This window comes from Daktulosphaira vitifoliae, unplaced genomic scaffold (genome assembly GCF_025091365.1).
Source record: "Daktulosphaira vitifoliae isolate Bord-2020 unplaced genomic scaffold, ASM2509136v1 Scaffold_2, whole genome shotgun sequence".
Taxonomy (NCBI): domain Eukaryota; kingdom Metazoa; phylum Arthropoda; class Insecta; order Hemiptera; family Phylloxeridae; genus Daktulosphaira; species Daktulosphaira vitifoliae.
This window is the reverse complement of record NW_026099573.1, coordinates 26425766-26445163: the sequence shown is the minus strand read 5'-3', so window position 1 is coordinate 26445163 and position 19398 is coordinate 26425766. Positions and strand designations below refer to the sequence as shown.

Here is a 19398-nt window from a genome sequence, read left to right as displayed (position 1 = left end):
ATACTGTAATTTTACATTTTTCACATACTTATTAATAAAGTACATTGAATTTTCTATTAAATTCAATTATAAAACATTATTATATTCTGAAAAATAATTCTAACATATAAATTAAATAAATATTAGATAATGAATTTTTAGAACTCCAGAACATTTTTTTTTTAATAACTATTTATTTTGTGATAACTATAAAGGCTTACAACAAATAAACAAATATAATGTTAACTTGTTTACGGTTTTCTACCAGTTGACTAACATTTTGTCACAACTCACAAGTACAGTGACACTGAGATAATATCTAACAGAAAAAATAACTCTATCCAACTTCGCAATGTCTTAAAAATAAATACTGTATGGACTTCTATCGAGATCTTATCATTGCCAAAAAGTATTTGTAAACAATTTTTTTTAATAAGAATTAAATTTATTGAAATATGTTTTAAAATGCTGTTCAGATGTTAAAAAAACTTGATCCACAAGGGGAAGGCAATGAAATTAAGGCCAATATTTTACTTCCTTTAATTTTGTGATTAAAACTAAATTAGAATATGATTAATCAATATTCAATGTAATCGAATTATCAATGTCCATAAATTATAGTACAATTTAATCGAAACCATAATTCACTTATACAAAAAATACCATTGATACAGAAACGTGTAATATTCAGTAATATACCTAAGATTTTATCATGGGCTATATACAAAAAAAATTTCTCTTGCCCCTTTACGTTGTGACAGAATCATATATTTTGGGATTTCTAATGAGGGTTACAACAGAAAACGCCCACTTTTGTTTATTCATTGTGTTTTAACAATTATTAGAAAAGGTTGAATACGAGTAAGTGTTCTTATAAAATATTTGTTATATTCGGGAAAGTTTTGATTAATATATCTAAATGAATTAAACATATAATATTCCATTTGGACCGTAAAAAAATGGTAATGCCATTCTGACGTTAGAATGTGTTTTAATTCCAAGTTTGGAATAAATAATTTCTCTTTAATTATTATTTCACGTTTGTATATCTTTAACATTATTCATTTCCTGTTGGACAACCCGCCAAATATACTCAACATGATCATGAGTTAAATTTTTGTCAATGGTAAACAAAATTTTTATTATTACGAATACTGTAATACACGTAATATATTTATTTGATAGAACTGGATCACTGATATTTTTATTCGTGTTAAATAACTTAAACATTCATTGATTTTGAAATAAACTAGTAGGTTTATGGAACCAATTCACTGCATTCATTTTGTTGGCTTTAATTGAAATTAAACATAACCGTCGTTTACTAACGAAAATATTCCATAACGATTTTAAAAATACTTTATAACGACAAATATGTACGATGTGTTTTAATTTATATATTATGTAAACCTATTAAATCCACAGCGTAGCCACATATTTCTCCTAAAGGGTCAATTTTAATTACAATCATCTAACCAGCATTAATGGTTTCTTGAATGCATATTTTGCATTATTGCTCTGTCATGTTCTGTGATTGCGTTTTTTGTAGAATTATTGTAATTAATATTAAAATTCGAATTTCCGGTTAGATTCATTTCTAAAGACTATTTACATGCGTCACTGGCTGACGTGATACCCATAATTTAGGAAATACAGACAGATACGGCCAATGTTGCGGTGATTCATTTGGTTTTATAACGAATTCCTTTTAATAAAATTATTATGTTATTGATAACAATAGATATCTAGGACAGCTCATCCTCGTAATAATAATAATAATAATAGTATTATAATTCTTCCCCGTCATAGCTCATCGGCGGTAGAAGCACTTCTCTTATCCGCCGTCACGTCCTTTCGGTCCTTGGCTCCTACTCCGGCACTGGTGACCCGGTCGTCGCCGCTGCCGTTGCTTTCCCACTACCAACAACCAGTTACCGCCACTACCGCCTTGGTCGCGGCCGCCTTCTCCACTACTATCGTGACGGGCAACATCATCGTCGCGCTCACCGTGGACTTGTTCTTTCCAGCAACATTACCTTAGTACCGCGGCCGGGCCAAGTCAGTGCATCGCGGTCATCGTACATACGTCGTGTGCGCGTTGGTTGTACCGATAAATCATGTATTAAGTATTATAGTATTCGTCCGACGGCTCTCTACAACGTACACACGGCTACTTAACGCCACTACTTAGTATTTAAAAAAAAAAAAAATTCATTTTTTTCACACTCTTGGTTTTTTTAAATATCGTTATTTTACCTTAACCACTGCCGTTAAAGTTTGTTTTATTAATTTATCGCTCGTTACACAGCCGTTTTCGCGGCCCCGATTGTTCGAGATAATCGGTTATCGGTTGTTAGCGTGAAGTCTTGGACAGGAGCTGCTCTAAGTCAGCATTCCTGTTTCACCCCGCTCGACCGGGTTTGGTCAGCTCGACTCTAAAACCGGACCATAATCCGAAGCAAGATGCACAACAAAAAGGGCAAGCTATGCACGAAACTGACCAGCAGCTTCCTGAGGAAGTGGTGTAAGTGTTAAACGTGATATTATTTTCGTAATTAGATTTACCAGGTATTAGTTAGGTTCGTTTATGGCGCGCCGAGATGGCGGCAAATATTAAAACAAGTAAGTTTCTCTTCGAGCCGACCGAGTGACCAACGACGGTCGGCTTAACGGACTTGGCGATTTCTCTCGTCTCTAACATTATCTTTTACAACCGGTTTAGTGGTCGCAGCCGTTCTTCGGGGCGCGCATTACAACACTTCTACCGAACCATCTCGTCGTTGTTTGTATACATTTGTTTAACACGGCCCGAATTCGGAATGCATTTCCTGAGTGTTGTTGTTTACACGCGCGAGTACGGCAAACATTTCGGTTTTCCTCGTGGATCGTGATAATAATAACATTTTTGCACACTCGTGTACGGTAGACGACCGGCCAACGCGTGTTTCCAAAACATCGAAAGCACAACGTGTTTGAATCAGAAAATAACAAATGAAAAAAACGCGTTAGCCCCAACCGAACCACCAAACAACAACACTACGTGCAAACATGAATGATACACCGCGTAGAACATTGCAAACCGTGACAGAAATTGTAGTTTTTTTTCAACAACAAGTTATTTCGCTGGGTTTTTAATAGCATAATTCCGACCAACACCTCATTACCAATATCGTCATTACCCATACTGCATTAGCAGCAGTTACTCTGTGCTGCAGTTGCCGCCGATTGGATATTGCCGCATTCTTTATAGGCGGCACGGCAGTGCTCTGCATAATATTAGTCACCGGCAACAATAATAATGACAATAAATTATAAAAACAACTTCTTACACGTGCACGCTCAGCTAATGTTTTTAATGTAATATTTTAATTAGTAATGAAAAATAAAAACGACGACGATAATATCATCAACGTCATTGCACGTACAAAGAGATGATATCTCTGTCAACCGGTCGGCACGGCTTTCAATTGGCGTCATCTGCAAGTTCACGTCGTGGGAGATATGCTGTGTGACCGAATTTCGACAAAGAAGCGTCGCTAAAAATAAAGTCATTATCGCGGTTAGTGTTATCATTATGCCTAGACACGTTTTTCAACGGTCCAATTTTCGATTGTTCTAAGACTGCACATTTGATTCGATCAACGAGAACTCAGAAAAGGGAATCGTAAACCGGCTCGAGTACTCGAAGCCCATTAAAGAGAAACGATATAAATGGATCTGTTTTCGTTTCAAGACGTAATGTCCCACGAATAGTCAATACTGTAATAATGTCACATGACGTCTCCATGTTAATGTCATTGGTTTTTTCCCGATAAGAGGTACCCGAGGACACGTCAATCTGTCCAGGAATCATTTAGCCGCGTATTAAACGCTGATTAGGAATAAAAGATCCATCGCATTTTAATTATCTATTGAAGCGCTCGGCAGGCTGTTGGGAGCGATTCACTGCGCCTACTAGAAGTATTGTCTGTACGATCGATTCAAACGCCGACCAGTTTGCACGATAAAAAATACCGAAGCTAACGGTACACGAATAGCACACTTTTCTGAGCGCTACACACACACACACAGACGTTCGAGTTTCATACCAAATGCAGTAAGCCAAAGCGAAGAACAATAACGATATAGTGTCCATCGGTCGATCTCCACCCAGTTAAATGGACAATTATGTCTGTGTGTAATAGTAATTACTGGGTTCCCGTATTCGACGGCGAATATTTAGGCCAAAACGGCTGCTGCGATGCACTCACAGCCGAGTGTGTGTGTAACATTGCCAACTGGCCCGCGAGACGGAATGACGTTCCGTGGGAAAGAAAAGTAATACTATTACTGTTGTTATTTCATTATTATCGTGTCGCTGGTTTCGTGACCCGGCCGAAGGTTTTTCGCAGAATGCAAATTTTGAATTCGTCGCATTTCTTCTGACAGCCTACGAACACGGCCAAGATCCAGTTTGCACGAATCTCCATAACGTCGAATGTTATTCTTTTGGCCGTATACAACACACGCATATGGCCGCACCGGTGTGTAGTCAAGTAGCGGTAAAGTATGTGCGCGTTCGGTGGCCGCGCGGAGAAAAAAGAGAAAGTCCAAAACGCGTGTAAGGTCGCCTCGGGCGGCCCAAACCGTCAAGAAAGTATAATACTCTTATGCATTCGTCACCGCGGCCGCCTGTACGGTGTCGGACCAATGAAATATAACATAACACCAGTGTGTCTATACAAATATGCGAGTCGTGGAAACGAACGGCTGGTATTGTAATGGCCGTTATGCCGTCTCGCATTTATGTGTTTTCTATGACCTTTTTTGCCGGTCAGTAGACCGCGGTCGTATTCAGGGACACGGAAATCGCATTAAGAGACTATTATTAATAAAGAAACATAATTACAGAAAATGTCATAAAAAACCGTGCATCGTTTTATCGACGCACGAACATTGAGACGACAAAAGGAAGCGTCTACGTAACACGGTCCCATTAAGTTATTATGTATACACGAGTGGCGTAAGAGACAAGATTTACTCCTTTTACAATATTATTATGTGTTTTATTCTCTCCCTCTGCATTGTTGTGTTTTTTTTTTTACGTGTATTTTCGTTGTTTATTATTATTATTTTGCACTTTGGTCACTGAAGTGATTGCCACAGAGGTCGATTACCGCAGTGTTTACGAATTTCTATTGTACTCAAAATACAGATATCGTGTATCATAGAACCCTTTCGCTAGTTGATTAAAGCGAAAAATATGTTTGACTTTGAGACAGAGAAAAACTGTCTATTCAACGAATACAGTTTAAACGATGTGGCGTCACTTGTACCAGTGCACAATCATTAGTAAATACTTTGGCGTAAGTAGATCTCTTATGTAAGCCATTTGGTTTAAGAAGAAATGTGGAGGGTTCTTAAATATACATATTGGTTCGATTTTTGTCGCCTAAGATTATGTAAATCAAAATTAAAAAAATACTTTTACTAACAGAAAATGTTGCCGTGAAGTCTTAGTACAGAGAATCATATTTATTTATATATATAATATTAACATATTATAAATATAAAACTGAAAATGCTGACATTTCATTTTTAATTGCGCATAAATTCAGATGTTATGAATTTAAACAATTAAATAGTTTAAATTGAATTATTTTTATTTGACGTACAAATTATGTCTTATTTAAATAAACACATCATTATAATATTCTTTCAACGTTAAATCCATAACTATTATTTAACGAAAAAAAGTTTTTTTTTCCTAATTTGGAGGTTGTTTAGAAATTTACACATTAGGAATAATCCAGTAATTAAAGTAAGGTACTCACAATTAACGTGATTGGTTAACCTTGTATATATATTTACCCTGTACTTGAAAAAAATAATTAAAATTCTTCCGCTTTTTTTAATTTAAAGTTGTAAAAAGTTTTGTGCGACTGTTGGATATTCGTCAAAATTGATGAAATGCTTTCTATAGGACGTCCATCTTATAAGAGTAAATAGTCAATAATAACGTACACGCAGAATTAATTTCATATAGTGTTACGCTGCTACTCTGAAGGTAAGCAATTGCCTAATCGAAAATAATCAGATGCGACTGTAATAATAATTATCTAACCAGAATTTAATTATACCCCGTATCGTTTAGACAATAAACTCATGTGATTAACTGCAGTGTTGGCTTAAAAGATTATTGAGTGGAAACGAAAGGCCATAGATAATCTAATTACCATGTGATGCGCGCCAACCTAAATATAATAGAAGTATTAAACGAGTGTTGAAAGCATTATCAGTGAGAAATTTTAACCGTTTGAAAATTTCCCCCTAGACTGTTGGTAGAAATGAGAGACTTAGAAGCGGATTTTGATTTTATTTATTGGACCGTTTCGAGTGTCTCTTACTATCGCCTAAATTAAATGAAACACATTCATAATATATAATTAACCACTAATATAATTTCATAGATGATTGATGCGTTACATAATAATTATCGTTGCATTAAATATCAATTATAACTGTTCCAATGGTAAAAAATACCGAGTAAAAAACTTTCTATGAATACAAACTGTTACAGTAGCTAATCATAATATTTGTGTACCCATTTAAGCAAAGCGTAAACTAGAAAACCGCAGTCGCTTGTAAAACAACAACAAATACCACCGAGTATAATAATTCTTACGTAGTCGCAATACTTGGCGTTTATACGTTCATAATGTGTTTTTTCTATTTTGGGAAACCATTTACAGCGTACATGGTACTTTTTAAGGCATTGTTAATTAATACGTTTTTAGAAAATTTATTGTATTGAGACCTAGACTGCATAAAAGTATGTGCAGTATGTAGAGTATGACTAAACACAGGCGTTGGTCATACTACCGTATCAGCTAGTCTAGAGTTTTACTCGACGCTTATAGGAGTAAAGGTATTTTCTTTTTTAGAATGCCAAATTTGTTGGTGTACACGAGGATCCTTCGAATAATTGTTTTAAATGTATTAATCAAACGTGTGTACGAATCAAGGTCACTGTGTACAATTTATTTGAATTTCATATTTTAGTTCACCATGCTTATCTTTGTGTTAAAATCAATGCCCATATTAGAATGTAATTGAAAACAACATTTTTAAGGCTACTCTATTCAAGCAGGTTGTCAAGAGGATACGTCATTCTACGTTTGCTGATTCAATTCACGCGAACATTCGGTTGCAACTTAACATATACATATGAAATAAAAAACCCGATGAGTATCTCTTTGTGACCGTTGACTAGGATTAATATTTCCTAGTACAGAGTTGTAAATATCACAGTATAGTAATTGTCGTTCGAGTGTAATTTGATATGTTATGCATATTACGTTAATTATTGGTGTTAATCATATTATGTGTAAATTGTGAAAAATTATTAATTATTAAGTCGTAAATTATTTTCACACACTTGATATTTTAACAATTGACTAATGTTTAAAAATTCGAAAAGGAAAATTTTCAATGTTCTTGGTGATTTTTAAAGTACAAAAACACAATGTGAATATGACATGAATGTATTATTATGGAATTAGTCGACGACCGTCAAATCGTCATTGCCAAAGCTCTGTGTTATGATGAGCAAATAATTATTAAAATTATTTTCACATAATATACGTCGATCGTCGTTATTTTTAGATAAACAAACAGAGAATTTATTTCGTAAAAATATAATAATATTTCACGCACACGATTATTTGTAGGTCATTTATACATGTGTTGAATGTTCAGATTGATACTGGTTTCAAATCGATACACGATACTTGATAGACAGAACATTTAACACCGTGTCAATGATAGAACATGGTAGTAATTAATCGCCTCAAAACAGTATGATGTTATAATTTAACTCGCACCTCACACGTGAAAATATTCTCATTAAGTAATGCTAATGAAAAATTGATGTTTAATAATAACTGAAGAATCGAATGACAAACAGGTTTGTCAGAAAAATCTGATACATTAATAGACGATAAATGATTGGACTAAGATGACTGTACAAGAAAACTATCTTATCGACACCGCCGTCGTTTCTAATAGCGGCTGCTGTGATAATTACAGTTCTTTGGCGTATATTTATAAATATGTTTCGAAAAAATAATATCCTCGTTCATCACTTATCACGGCCACGTGACAACAAGGATGTTTTGCAGAATCGAAAGGAAAGAAAAAAATATTACCGGACGAATTCTCCATCAATGACAGAGTACATAAATATTGAAATTTTTTGGCCGTGTCTAAATGTTTTTTCTCGATTTTTAAACGTTTTGTAATTATTTATCGCAACGGGTGTTTTTTTGTTAACCTTTAGGTTTAAAAAGTATTTAACAATCACGGTCATGATAAATAATAATATATTAAGATGTTTAGCCTAAAGTACCAAATAATGAAACGGAAATTTCAATTAGACTTCTGCGTATCTTAAATCTTTTCTTCCGTGTCCGAGAGGAAGACGTTTCAGAAAACAAAAAGAAAATTCACAATTTTTTCTTATTTTTGATCTCTTTCGTAAAAATAATTTAATAATAATTATCTGGTCACTGCAAAAGCAATGTATTTGCATTTAATAAACATTTTATAGTAACTCGCATTTCAACCGTTCAGAATAAATATATAATTTTTTAGCGAATATTAAAAAAAATATATATATATTATTAAAACTATGCAATACTAGGAAAAATTGTAACGCATTGTATTTTTATTTCCTGTTCAAGCGGATTGGTTGTATCACGATACCTATAGAAGGTTATCTTGATAGCATTTGACTGCTGACTGATTTTTAGAGAAACGGGAACAGTAAAAAATCTGTAGCGCCAACTGTGCAACTCATTAGTAGCTTTTTTTAAAATGTTCAACGAACGAATAAGAATTTCATTTGGAAAATTTTCAAAAAACTTAAAAGCTACTAGTTCATCTTTATCTTATGTTTTTCTAGGGGTTGTCATTGTCATCGCCTTGGGTCTTCTGATCGCAGGATTCCTAGTTTTAGGATGTTTCACTGCTCTAGTCAACTTAATAATAGATGATGTAAGTATTTATTTAAAGTTGTGCTATATTTAATATACAGTAAATATATTAACATTATCCTTGATTTAATGTTATATAAGTCCTCGAGTTTAGGCATTACAGTAAAAATATTATGCTCTTAGCACCTTACTACTGTAAATAGTAAGGTGCTTTAATAGTAAAAATTCTGTTGAATTTTATGAATTTCAAAAGTATTTAAAAACATTTTTTTAAATTAATTTTATTACAAAATAGCTAACTAGTTAACCTTCTCATTTAATAATTGAAAAATTCGGACTCCAAGTGGTTAATCATTGTAAAGGATTCGATGATATCATGTTCAGAATAAAAGTTAATTTTAGGTTTACATATAATTAATGAACATTTTTTTATAGCAAATCACTTTAAGGCCTGGTGGACATACGTTTGAAATGTGGCGAAAGCCACCCGTTAATCCATTGATCAAAGTGTACATTTACAACGTTACGAACGCTGATGAATTCTTAAACGTTGGTCCCGATGGTCAACGCGAAAAGCCAGTGCTTGATGAACTCGGCCCATACGTTTACGTGTAAGTATATTGTACATTTTTAAGATTTATGAAATTATTTTTGACTTTATTTGTCTAACGTAGAGAAACTTGGGAAAAGGTCAATTTAACTTTTCACTCCAATGGAACACTTACTTACAACCAGCGCAAAACATATGTTTTTGATCCAGAACAAAGTATAGGGTCTGAAGATGATATGGTCGTTGTACCTAACATTCCCATGCTAGTATGTATAAATTGTATTAACCTTAGACTTTTAATTGATGGTTTCTTATATTGAGAACATATTTCATTTACAGAGCGCTACTTCACAAAGTAAGCATGCCGCAAGGTTCCTTAGGTTGGCCATGGCTAGTATTATGGACATTCTAAAAGTGAAACCCTTTGTTGAAGTTTCCGTCGGACAACTGCTGTGGGGTTATGAAGATCCATTGTTAAAACTTGCCAAAGATGTGGTTCCCAAGGAACAAAAATTACCCTACGAAGAATTTGGTCTTCTCTACGGCGTACGTATAAAAAAAATTTATTGATTTATAATTAAAAAGTTCCTTTGCTACGAAGGTTAAACTAAGAGTATTTAGTCAGTAGTTCTCATCGTATGTGACCGGATTACCGATTTCATTTCGATGTTACCTTGACCGAAAATATATTTTTAAAGTAAAATAATATTTCATTATATATTTTTTGGCAACGTCCTTTTTATTAGCTTCAATGGATCATCGACACGTACAGTGTAAAAACTATAGCCGACCTATTACGTCATTTGGATTTAGATCGATTGTTAGACAATACAGATAATGGGTTTTTGGAAGGCATTATAAATGCAGGTTATCATATGGTATCAACTTGGACAAAGGGTACTTTCCCTATTAAAAAAATTGGACCTAAATCGCGTTCTTCAGCTCACATACAGTATATCCCGAAAAAAAGTACATCAAAAGACTTAAAATCTCCCTATACTGAATTATATTATCAACCGACCAGAAACACTAGCGTCATGTCAGTTATGCAGAGACCGGTTAGAAAAACGAAAAATAACTTTATACACCTTCAAAGTGTTTTTATTGCAATACAAAACACCCCATTGGATTTTTAAAAACACAATATTTCATTTTTGTTTACAAAATTGGTTTTAGGTGGTGTTTTTACATTTTTTATATAAACATATTTTTTTTATTACTTTTGCACGTGTGTGTATTTTTCATCAATTACACTGTGATTTTTTTCACCAATCATTTAGTGCTACACTTTATGAATGAATTTTAATTGGAAATATTAATTTAAATGTTATATTTAAATAGAAAAATGGAACATCAAAGGACAATGTAACAGTGTTTACTGGAGCAACTGATATAAGACTTTTTGCGTCACTAGATAAATTCAATGGCCGTAGTCACATGCAACACTGGACTACAACAGAATGCAACCGTATGTCTGGTGGTAGTGACGGATCTCTTTTTCCTCCACACATCACAATGAACACAACTTTGCACATATTTGACAAAGATATGTGCCGTAAACTTCCATTGGTGTTAGTATAATTATAATTTGAAATAGATAATGAGTTATCATTGATATCAATGTTAACCTATAATTTCAATGAAAATTTTTATTTTACAGATTTAATAAAGAAGTAGAAACAAATGGACAAGTATTGGGTTATAGATTCGTTCCTAGTGAAAAAGCTTTTGCCGACACTGATCACAATCCAGAAAATCAATGTTACTGTCCATCGGCAAGTCCTGGTAACACTACAACTAATTCTTCTTCACCACGACCATCAATTGCTGGTCAGTGTGCTCCTCATGGAACTTTCAACGTTAGTCTTTGCCAATACGGTAAGTCAATGTTTATTGAAAAATAACCTTATTTATTTATGGATTTTCTTATGTGATATAATTAATTTTAAAAATACTGTTTTAACTTTAGACTCTCCAGTTTTGCTATCTTTCCCACACTTTTACATGGGTGAAGATCGTTTGAGAACTGCTGTTGATGGTCTCAGTCCACCCGATCCAGAACTTCATCAGTTTTACATTGACATCCAACCAGTAAGTATTCTTTACAATACAAAAATTAAATATTAATTCAAGTATTAATACATAATGTAATCTTATAGGAAATGGGAGTAGCTCTCAGAGCTAAAGCTAGAGTTCAGATTAATTTGGCAGTCAGTCAAGTAGTTGATATCAAACAAGTCGCCACCTTCCCAGACATTATTTTCCCTATCATGTGGTTCGAAGAAGTATGTAATTTAAGTTTTGTTTGTCCTTTTAAGACTAATAAAATTATTTTTTTATAGGGTATCGAAGGATTGCCAGCTGACGTTACTGATCTACTTCGACTTGCAACTCAAACGCCTCCTGTTGCTAAATCTGCTTTACAGTATTCCCTCTTTACCGTAGGAACTATTTTATTGGTCTTAGCAAGCATTTGTCTAGTAAGGAAATCTAGCCGACAAGAAACCATGTCACTGGAAGGTACAGCACATTATGCTGTTGGCGAAAAAGCGACGAATAAAAAGAAATCAATATCTGCATCAAATGGTTTATCAGTCAATGGTGGAAAACAGAATCAAGGTTTCACACATGACTCATAGAATATTAATCTGTTAGATAGATTTCCTTATGATGTTCATATGCTGTGTATATGATAACATAATGATAGATATTATCGGTGATTATAACGTATAACCAAGAAAGCTCAACACACATTTTATACTTAATATAATTTTATGTATAATATCAAAGTTTTGTTGTGCTGTTTTATTATTAAATATATAATTATTGAATTTTGTAATGATGTCCCCTCGTTTCGAAATAATAAACGTTTGGTGCAGGTGTATACAAGTTCTCCCCTTCCCCTAGCCATTCAACTACAAAAGTCCTTGTATATTATGTTTTGCTCATTATAGATTATTTTAATTATTCGTTATTAATTGTATGAGTATTTTTATTATTATTATGTAATTGTGACGTTTGTAAATAGAAAAACAATTATATTATTTGATGTCGCATATAACAACAAATCCGTCTTCCATTACAAGTATATGTAAGCTCCGTGTTTTAAATTATTATGATTTTTTTTTTTTAATATGAAGTATGTATAATTTTATTGTATATCAATATCGCTCTGAAGAGATTTTATAATCAAACTGCGTTATATACTTAAATAGTATTATAATTATTGTATTTAGTATTACCATATTATTTGTAAATGCGTTTATGCGAATATTTGTTTGTGTGTGCGTGTTATTGTGTGTACAAAATATAGAAACAAAATAAGAAACCAATTATATTATTGTCTTCGTAATTATTAATTAACTTCTTCGCTATTTTTATTAATGAAACTTTATATTATTTTGTATATTTGTCATTTAAAAAATATATACAGAGTAATTAATTAAGTTAAAATATTCAGCTAAATATACAGAGTAATATTTTTATCATAACCCACTCAATTACTTACAGAATAAATATAATTTAAACATTTTTTTTTTCGTTATCTTTAGTTACACATTATTCTTGAACTATTAACTATGTAATACTTTTTAAGATCATTCCTTTTATCTTTCAAGGGTGACAACTGTTTTTAGCTTCGATGCGATTCTGAAACGGTATTAATTTTACCATGATGTGTTTTTTTTTGTGTCTGTTGCTACTTTTTCTCAACTTTCATTGTACCGATTTTATTCAACAATAAGATCACAAATTGTATCTAGATGAAGACATTGTCCTTAAAAATTAAAAAATTTCCCTCGTTCCCCGTAAATGGGGGAAATCTCCAAAATAAATAAAATTTTAAAAATCAGTAATTTTCTACATTTTTTTCACTTTTTTTCTTAAAAGTACCATACTTTTTCCAAAAATTAACAAATAAAAATAATTTTTTTTTTATTGAAACCTTAAGTAGTTCCCACAAGATGAGATTCAAAATAAAAACTTTTTTTCAAAACTCAATATTTTCAACTTAAGTATAGAAAATGATCCGGAAACACTGCGTCCTTTAAAAATAGGTCAAATTAAAGCTTATGTTATGTACTATAAATTAAAAAAAAAAATTTGACCCTACGACTTAACTTCTACGTGAAAACGGCTGCCGTAGTTAAAAAAATTCTATTTTTGTGTTAAAATTTTCGATTTTAAATTTTTACTTTAAATTGCTATAACATTTCGAAAAATGTATATATCAACACAAATTTTTCTTTGTAAATACGTTATATATACTTCTTTATTCAACATACTTTTTTTTAAATCGAACAATTTCCCTTTATATAGGGGGCGTTTACAACTTGATACATTCGTATAAAAAGTAGGACTTTTTCAACATAACTTTTGAAAATGTTCTGAAAGTACTGCGTCCTTTAACATATGTTAAAATAAGGCATACATTTTGTACTATAAATTGAAAAAAAATATTAACAAATGAAAATAATATTTTTTTATATTGAAACAAGGTATTTTCCTTTTATTTGATATAATTTTTTTTTTTATTTGAAATTTTACTTACACAGGTGGGATTAAAAATAGCAACTCTTCTCAAAAGTCAATTTTTTCAACTTATATTTAGAAAAAGTTCCGGAAATACTGCGTCCTTTAAACATATGTCAAATTAAAGCTTTTTTTTTATAAAATTTTATAATTTAAAAATGTTGAACTTTTAAACACAATTTTAACTCAACTTGCAAGTTAAAAATTTATATCATTAAATAGAAAAATGTATGAGCAGTAAAATATATTTTTTTTTTAATTTAATATGAGATCAGAAACTATTTAATAATTTTATTATCAATTAATGAGGAATATTAAATTTCCGTTTCAAAAAAGTTTCATTGTATTATTATTGAACAAATTTTTTAAATCTTACTAAGCATTCCTATGCAATTCTTGGAGTTAAAATAATTATTTATATTGAATAACTATACATAATACATTCTGCTTGTTACGTTTTTTTTTAATTTAAATATATTTATTGATTATTCATACGAAACATAATAATCAAACATAAATATTTGTTATATTAATTAGAAAGATTTTGTTATTATTTAGTCCATATATGAAACTTTAATTGAAGATTTGAAATAGGCACAAAAATGGGTTTAGAAAAGTTCTGAAACTTTTTTGTTATCTGATGAAAATTCCTTATACACTGATAAATTTTTTTTTGAAAAATCATTAAGTCCTTTAACTTTTATATGTGTTTGTCATAATAGTAATATTTACTTAATAATTTTTTTTTAATTTCTCCGTAAAAATTATAGTAATAAATTATTAAATACAAATTTCATACTATAAAAAATATTTATTCATATATTACAATTTTCTATCATAAAGTCGTACCAAATTAATATTTTTTATTTATTTATCTAAGTTTCTTCATTTTATTTTGAATTATTAATATAATTGTTATTGGCTTTTTTATAATCGGACACGACAAGAAGAAGATATATATCTTGTAATCAGGATATAAGTCAGTAAATAAAAGTTAATTTTGCTTTTTAAGTTATAGATTACAGAAACTACAAATTAATTCTTATATTTTCACGTCCTTAATTACAAATTATTTCTAATTATTACACCCTTAATTTTCGCTCAATACATTTCACATCCTTAATAACTAAATATAATACTTTGTACCCCTTAATTACTAATTAAAACTAATTTCCACACCCTTAATAAAAATACTACTAATTTATAATAATTAACATGTATAAAAGGTCAGTCTTTCCGGAACAATTTCAAAAGTAAAGGTGAAAAAGTTCTACTTTCTATACGCATTTTTAAAGGTTCGAACCCCCCTATATAAAGGGAATTTGTCCGATTTAAAAAAAAATTATATCGAATGAAAGAGGTATATATAAAGTATTTATCATTACAGAATAGAATTGATCCATGCATTTTTTAAAATGTTATAGCAACATAATGTTAAAAAATGTAAAATATAATATCAAGAATTTTTTCACAAAAATAGCATATTTTTTCATACTTTAGTCATTTTTACCATGAAGACAAGTTCAGAGGTCAAATTTTTTTATGAAAATAAAGTATATTATATAAGCTTTAATTTAAGGTATATATAAAAGTGTCAGTCTTTCCGGAACATTTTCAAAAATTAAGATGAAAAAGTTAATTTTTTGTGAATAAGTTACCATTTTGAAACCCTTCCTGTGGACTGGTAAAGGGTCAAATGTTCACAAAAATATATAAAATGATAGGTAAATACCTAAGGTATCTATGAAAAAAAAAGTTATATTGATTTGGTCGTTTTTAAAAAATTTATGGCAGTTTTAAATAAAAAAAATTGAAAAAATATCGAAAATTAGCGATTTTTACATTTCTAATTTTTTGGGGGATTTCCCCCGTTTACGGAGAACGAGGGAATTTTTTTCAATTTTTGAGGGTAATGTCTTCGACTAGATACGATTTGGGATCTTTTGACGTATTGTTCATCAAAATCGGTTCAGCGAGAGCTGAGATTGAGCGTTCACAGACACAAAAAAAAAAACACATCATAGGTAAAATTAATACTTTCTCAGCTTCGCATCGAAGCTAAAAAATTATATAATATATAATTTTATCAAATATATTATATTTTAAAATATAAAAATTAAATAATCAATATTATCTATTTCAGTTTTAAAAAAAATGTATCACTACGATAGCCATGAAAATACTTGAAACACAAACAAAAAAGAACGTTTGCTTTAACATTGAAATGATGTTTTCCCAATGTGTATAAAAATTATATATGGCAAATTATTATCATGCAATGTACAAATAATATATAAGCTTCACGACGGTAAAAATAAGAATGGGTTTTTTATGAAAATTTATACAAGTTAATTTTTAATTAGTTAAATATAGCTAATTTATTTTAATATTTTCAATAACAAATAAATTTCATAAATTATGTAAATTTTTTATTGATATACATTTTTCTAGAAAATATATAAACTTATAACGTTTACTAAAACTTAATAAGTATTCTACAGTAGTACTTTTTTCTTACAGTTTTAGACATATACTAGAAATAGGACATTTTTAAAAGTCCATGTACTCATATTAGGTAAATAATATAGGTCTTATACTTAATAAATTAAATAATTATAACAAAAATGTGTTTAAAATAATAATTAATAATTAATGTATAAGATTCTTTCACTTAGCAACTAGATTGTAAAATAATAATTCTTGTTGTTTATAATTAAAAAAAAAAAAAATTGATATCATCATCAATATTGTTTAACTGTCATTAAAATAACCATGGTTGTTGTAAGGAGAAGACAGAGTACATGTAAAGAGTGATATTAATTTGAAAATCTAATGAGTTGAAATATATTGGACATCGTCTAAAATACTATTTGGAGCTAAATAGTCCATTACAATGTATAATGTAAAGAAACATAACACAATGAATCCCAAATTATATTTTTGGAATAATTTTTAAAATTTAATTTACTACTTATTCTTACAAATACAACTGTAAAAAAAATTTAAATATAAATATGCATAAAAAATATGCAACAAAAATTATTTTTATTACAAAGAATGTATAATTATAAGTAGAATAATATAATCATAATAATAAAATAATCAAATATGAAAAAAACGGTCCTTAAGCATTGCCAAATGTTAAATATTAATAATTATCTATTATAAGTAGGAAAAATAAATATATAATTTTTTAAAAATCTATTTTTCATAAAACAATTTATAGAAAGTAAACCTCAGTTTGCAGTTATGTCTAATAAAAACTTGGATAATATACACAATAATCATATATTAATCAAACTATTATAAAACTTGAATTTTTCTAAATTGGTAACCGGTGTTAGTATAAAGTTACCGGTTTTGTAAAAAGCGGTTGTTAATTATCGATTTTTTAGAAAAGTAAGAAAAAAGAAAATAAATGTTAAACGCTTAAAAGCGGTTATGGTTTTTTCGGTTACCAGCAATCGATAAAAATCGGTAATAATAAAATAAAATTTTAAAGTACTTATTTTCATACATGAAAAAAAATTTCAGAGAGGCTATTCAAATTTTTAATTTGAACAATTTTTAACTATTCCACTTTACAAGTGTCATTAACATATAACTATTTTCTTCATGGTAGTTGACACAACATTAATACTGTTATAGTAAGAACTACAGTGTTAGAACATAAACTATCAGTGTTATTTTATTTAAGATTTAGGCTGAATATGGNCAGTTAGGCTTATGTTCTGAGAAGGTATGAATAAGAAAATCTTTCTCTATTACACTTAATAAAAAAAGTTGTATCTTCACAGAGTAATTATTTTTATTCGGAGGGAATTAATCACCTTACATGTATTATCTAATGGTACTTAATAATTCATAATGCTATGACGTTAAAAAAGCATTTTCAATTGCAACCACAATTTATTAAAATCAATTAATCATTTTTTTATTTAACCGCCGGTTAATTTAAAGAGGTTATAGGTTTTTGTTTAAAAAAATGATTCTCTAATTTGTTGGTTATTGGATACCGATTAATAATCCAAATAATATTCAATCACCAGTAACAGATTACCGTTATTTTTTTAAAATAAAAAAAACGGTAACCACTTCTTTGATGAAATAAAGTTGATTTAACCGTTTTTCGTCAAAAATTGATAACTGATATCAAGCCCTGTTTTATATTTGTGATAAAAATTAATAATTTCATAGATGTTTAAAGTAATATGAATAACGATTTGATGATTAACAAGAGTCAGTTATCAGACTTATTTTGATATTTAAATTATAAACCGTTTTACTCCAACCAGTCTAGTATAAAAATTTTTAATTTGTTAAATACTGGTTTAAAATTTGTTATCAATAGAGTGGGATTTTTGACCATTTAAAATTTTAATTTAAATAATCGACGTGTCAAATGATCAAGTTTGATCAAAAAGTTTCATTATTTTTTTTTTTTTTACTTCACAATTTACCATACTATCAGTGTTATTTTATTTAAGATTTAGGCTGAATATGGGAGCAATGGTNGAACATAAACTATCAGTGTTATTTTATTTAAGATTTAGGCTGAATATGGGAGCAATGGTTCCCATAAAATATTTTCAATCAAAAAAATTATAATGTGCGTACTTATTATCAGATTTTTTGTTGGAAATGTTTTGAGATACTGCCGGCACAATATGAGCATGGTATAATTGGGACAAGTATTGATGATATCTGACAGTAATTAAAATCACTATCATAAGAAAGCTTCGATGTAAATCGGTAGATAGTGTTTAATTTTAAGAAATTTGTGGATTATTCAAAAGCAAATTTCAAACTCAAAAAGAATTAAGAAAAAATTGCAAAATATCATTGCCACAGGCAATGATTTTTACTGAATCGTCAAACGTTCATCGCATTCATTTTTTAATAAAATTGACAATTGAAGTTGATTTAAATGTTAAAATTAATTATTTCGACTTATAAGAAAAAAAAAATTGAAATAAAGTTAACTTAACGTTCTAAGTCAATTAGTATTATATAATATTTATGAAAATCACTGTACCCCATTATTTGTATTATTTGTGCTACTGTTTTTCTTTATACTTATATTATTTATCATAAGCTTTAATTTGACATATATTTAAAGCTCGAAGTATTTCCGGAACATTTTCAAAAGTTAAGTTGAAAAAGTTCTACTTTTTACTCGTATTTATAAAAATTTAAATCACCCCCGTAAGAAGGAAAAGGGTTCGATTTAAAAAAAATGTATGTCGAATGAAAGGTATATATATGTAATTTATTTAGAAACAAAAATTTGTATTGATTCATACCTTTTTTCAAAGAGATATAGTAATTTAAAGTTGAAAAAATAAAATATTAAATCGTAAATTTTAC

The 19398-nt window shown here is 29.8% G+C and overlaps 1 protein-coding gene across 1 annotated transcript; it reads left to right on the top strand.

The window, feature by feature from the left end:
* Positions 1-1958: 1958 nt before the first annotated feature.
* LOC126899220 (scavenger receptor class B member 1) lies at positions 1959-12836 on the top strand. The gene is made up of 10 exons (XM_050673827.1): positions 1959-2503; positions 8921-9012; positions 9387-9562; positions 9626-9767; positions 9841-10047; positions 10843-11072; positions 11162-11379; positions 11471-11592; positions 11661-11786; positions 11844-12836. Exons 1-10 carry the CDS (start codon positions 2443-2445, stop codon positions 12138-12140), a joined length of 1671 nt encoding a protein of 556 aa, XP_050529784.1. The 5' UTR covers positions 1959-2442; the 3' UTR covers positions 12141-12836.
* The last annotated feature ends 6562 nt before the right edge of the window (positions 12837-19398 follow it).

Bases quoted from the DNA above. Each gene is read 5' to 3' on its own strand.
- LOC126899220 (XM_050673827.1), top strand. From the start codon at position 2,443: ATGCACAACAAAAAGGGCAAGCTATGCACGAAACTGACCAGCAGCTTC. The intron at 9,563-9,625 runs GTAAGTATATTG...TGTCTAACGTAG, and splicing joins CTCGGCCCATACGTTTACGT to AGAAACTTGGGAAAAGGTCA. The intron at 11,593-11,660 runs GTAAGTATTCTT...GTAATCTTATAG, and splicing joins TTTACATTGACATCCAACCA to GAAATGGGAGTAGCTCTCAG.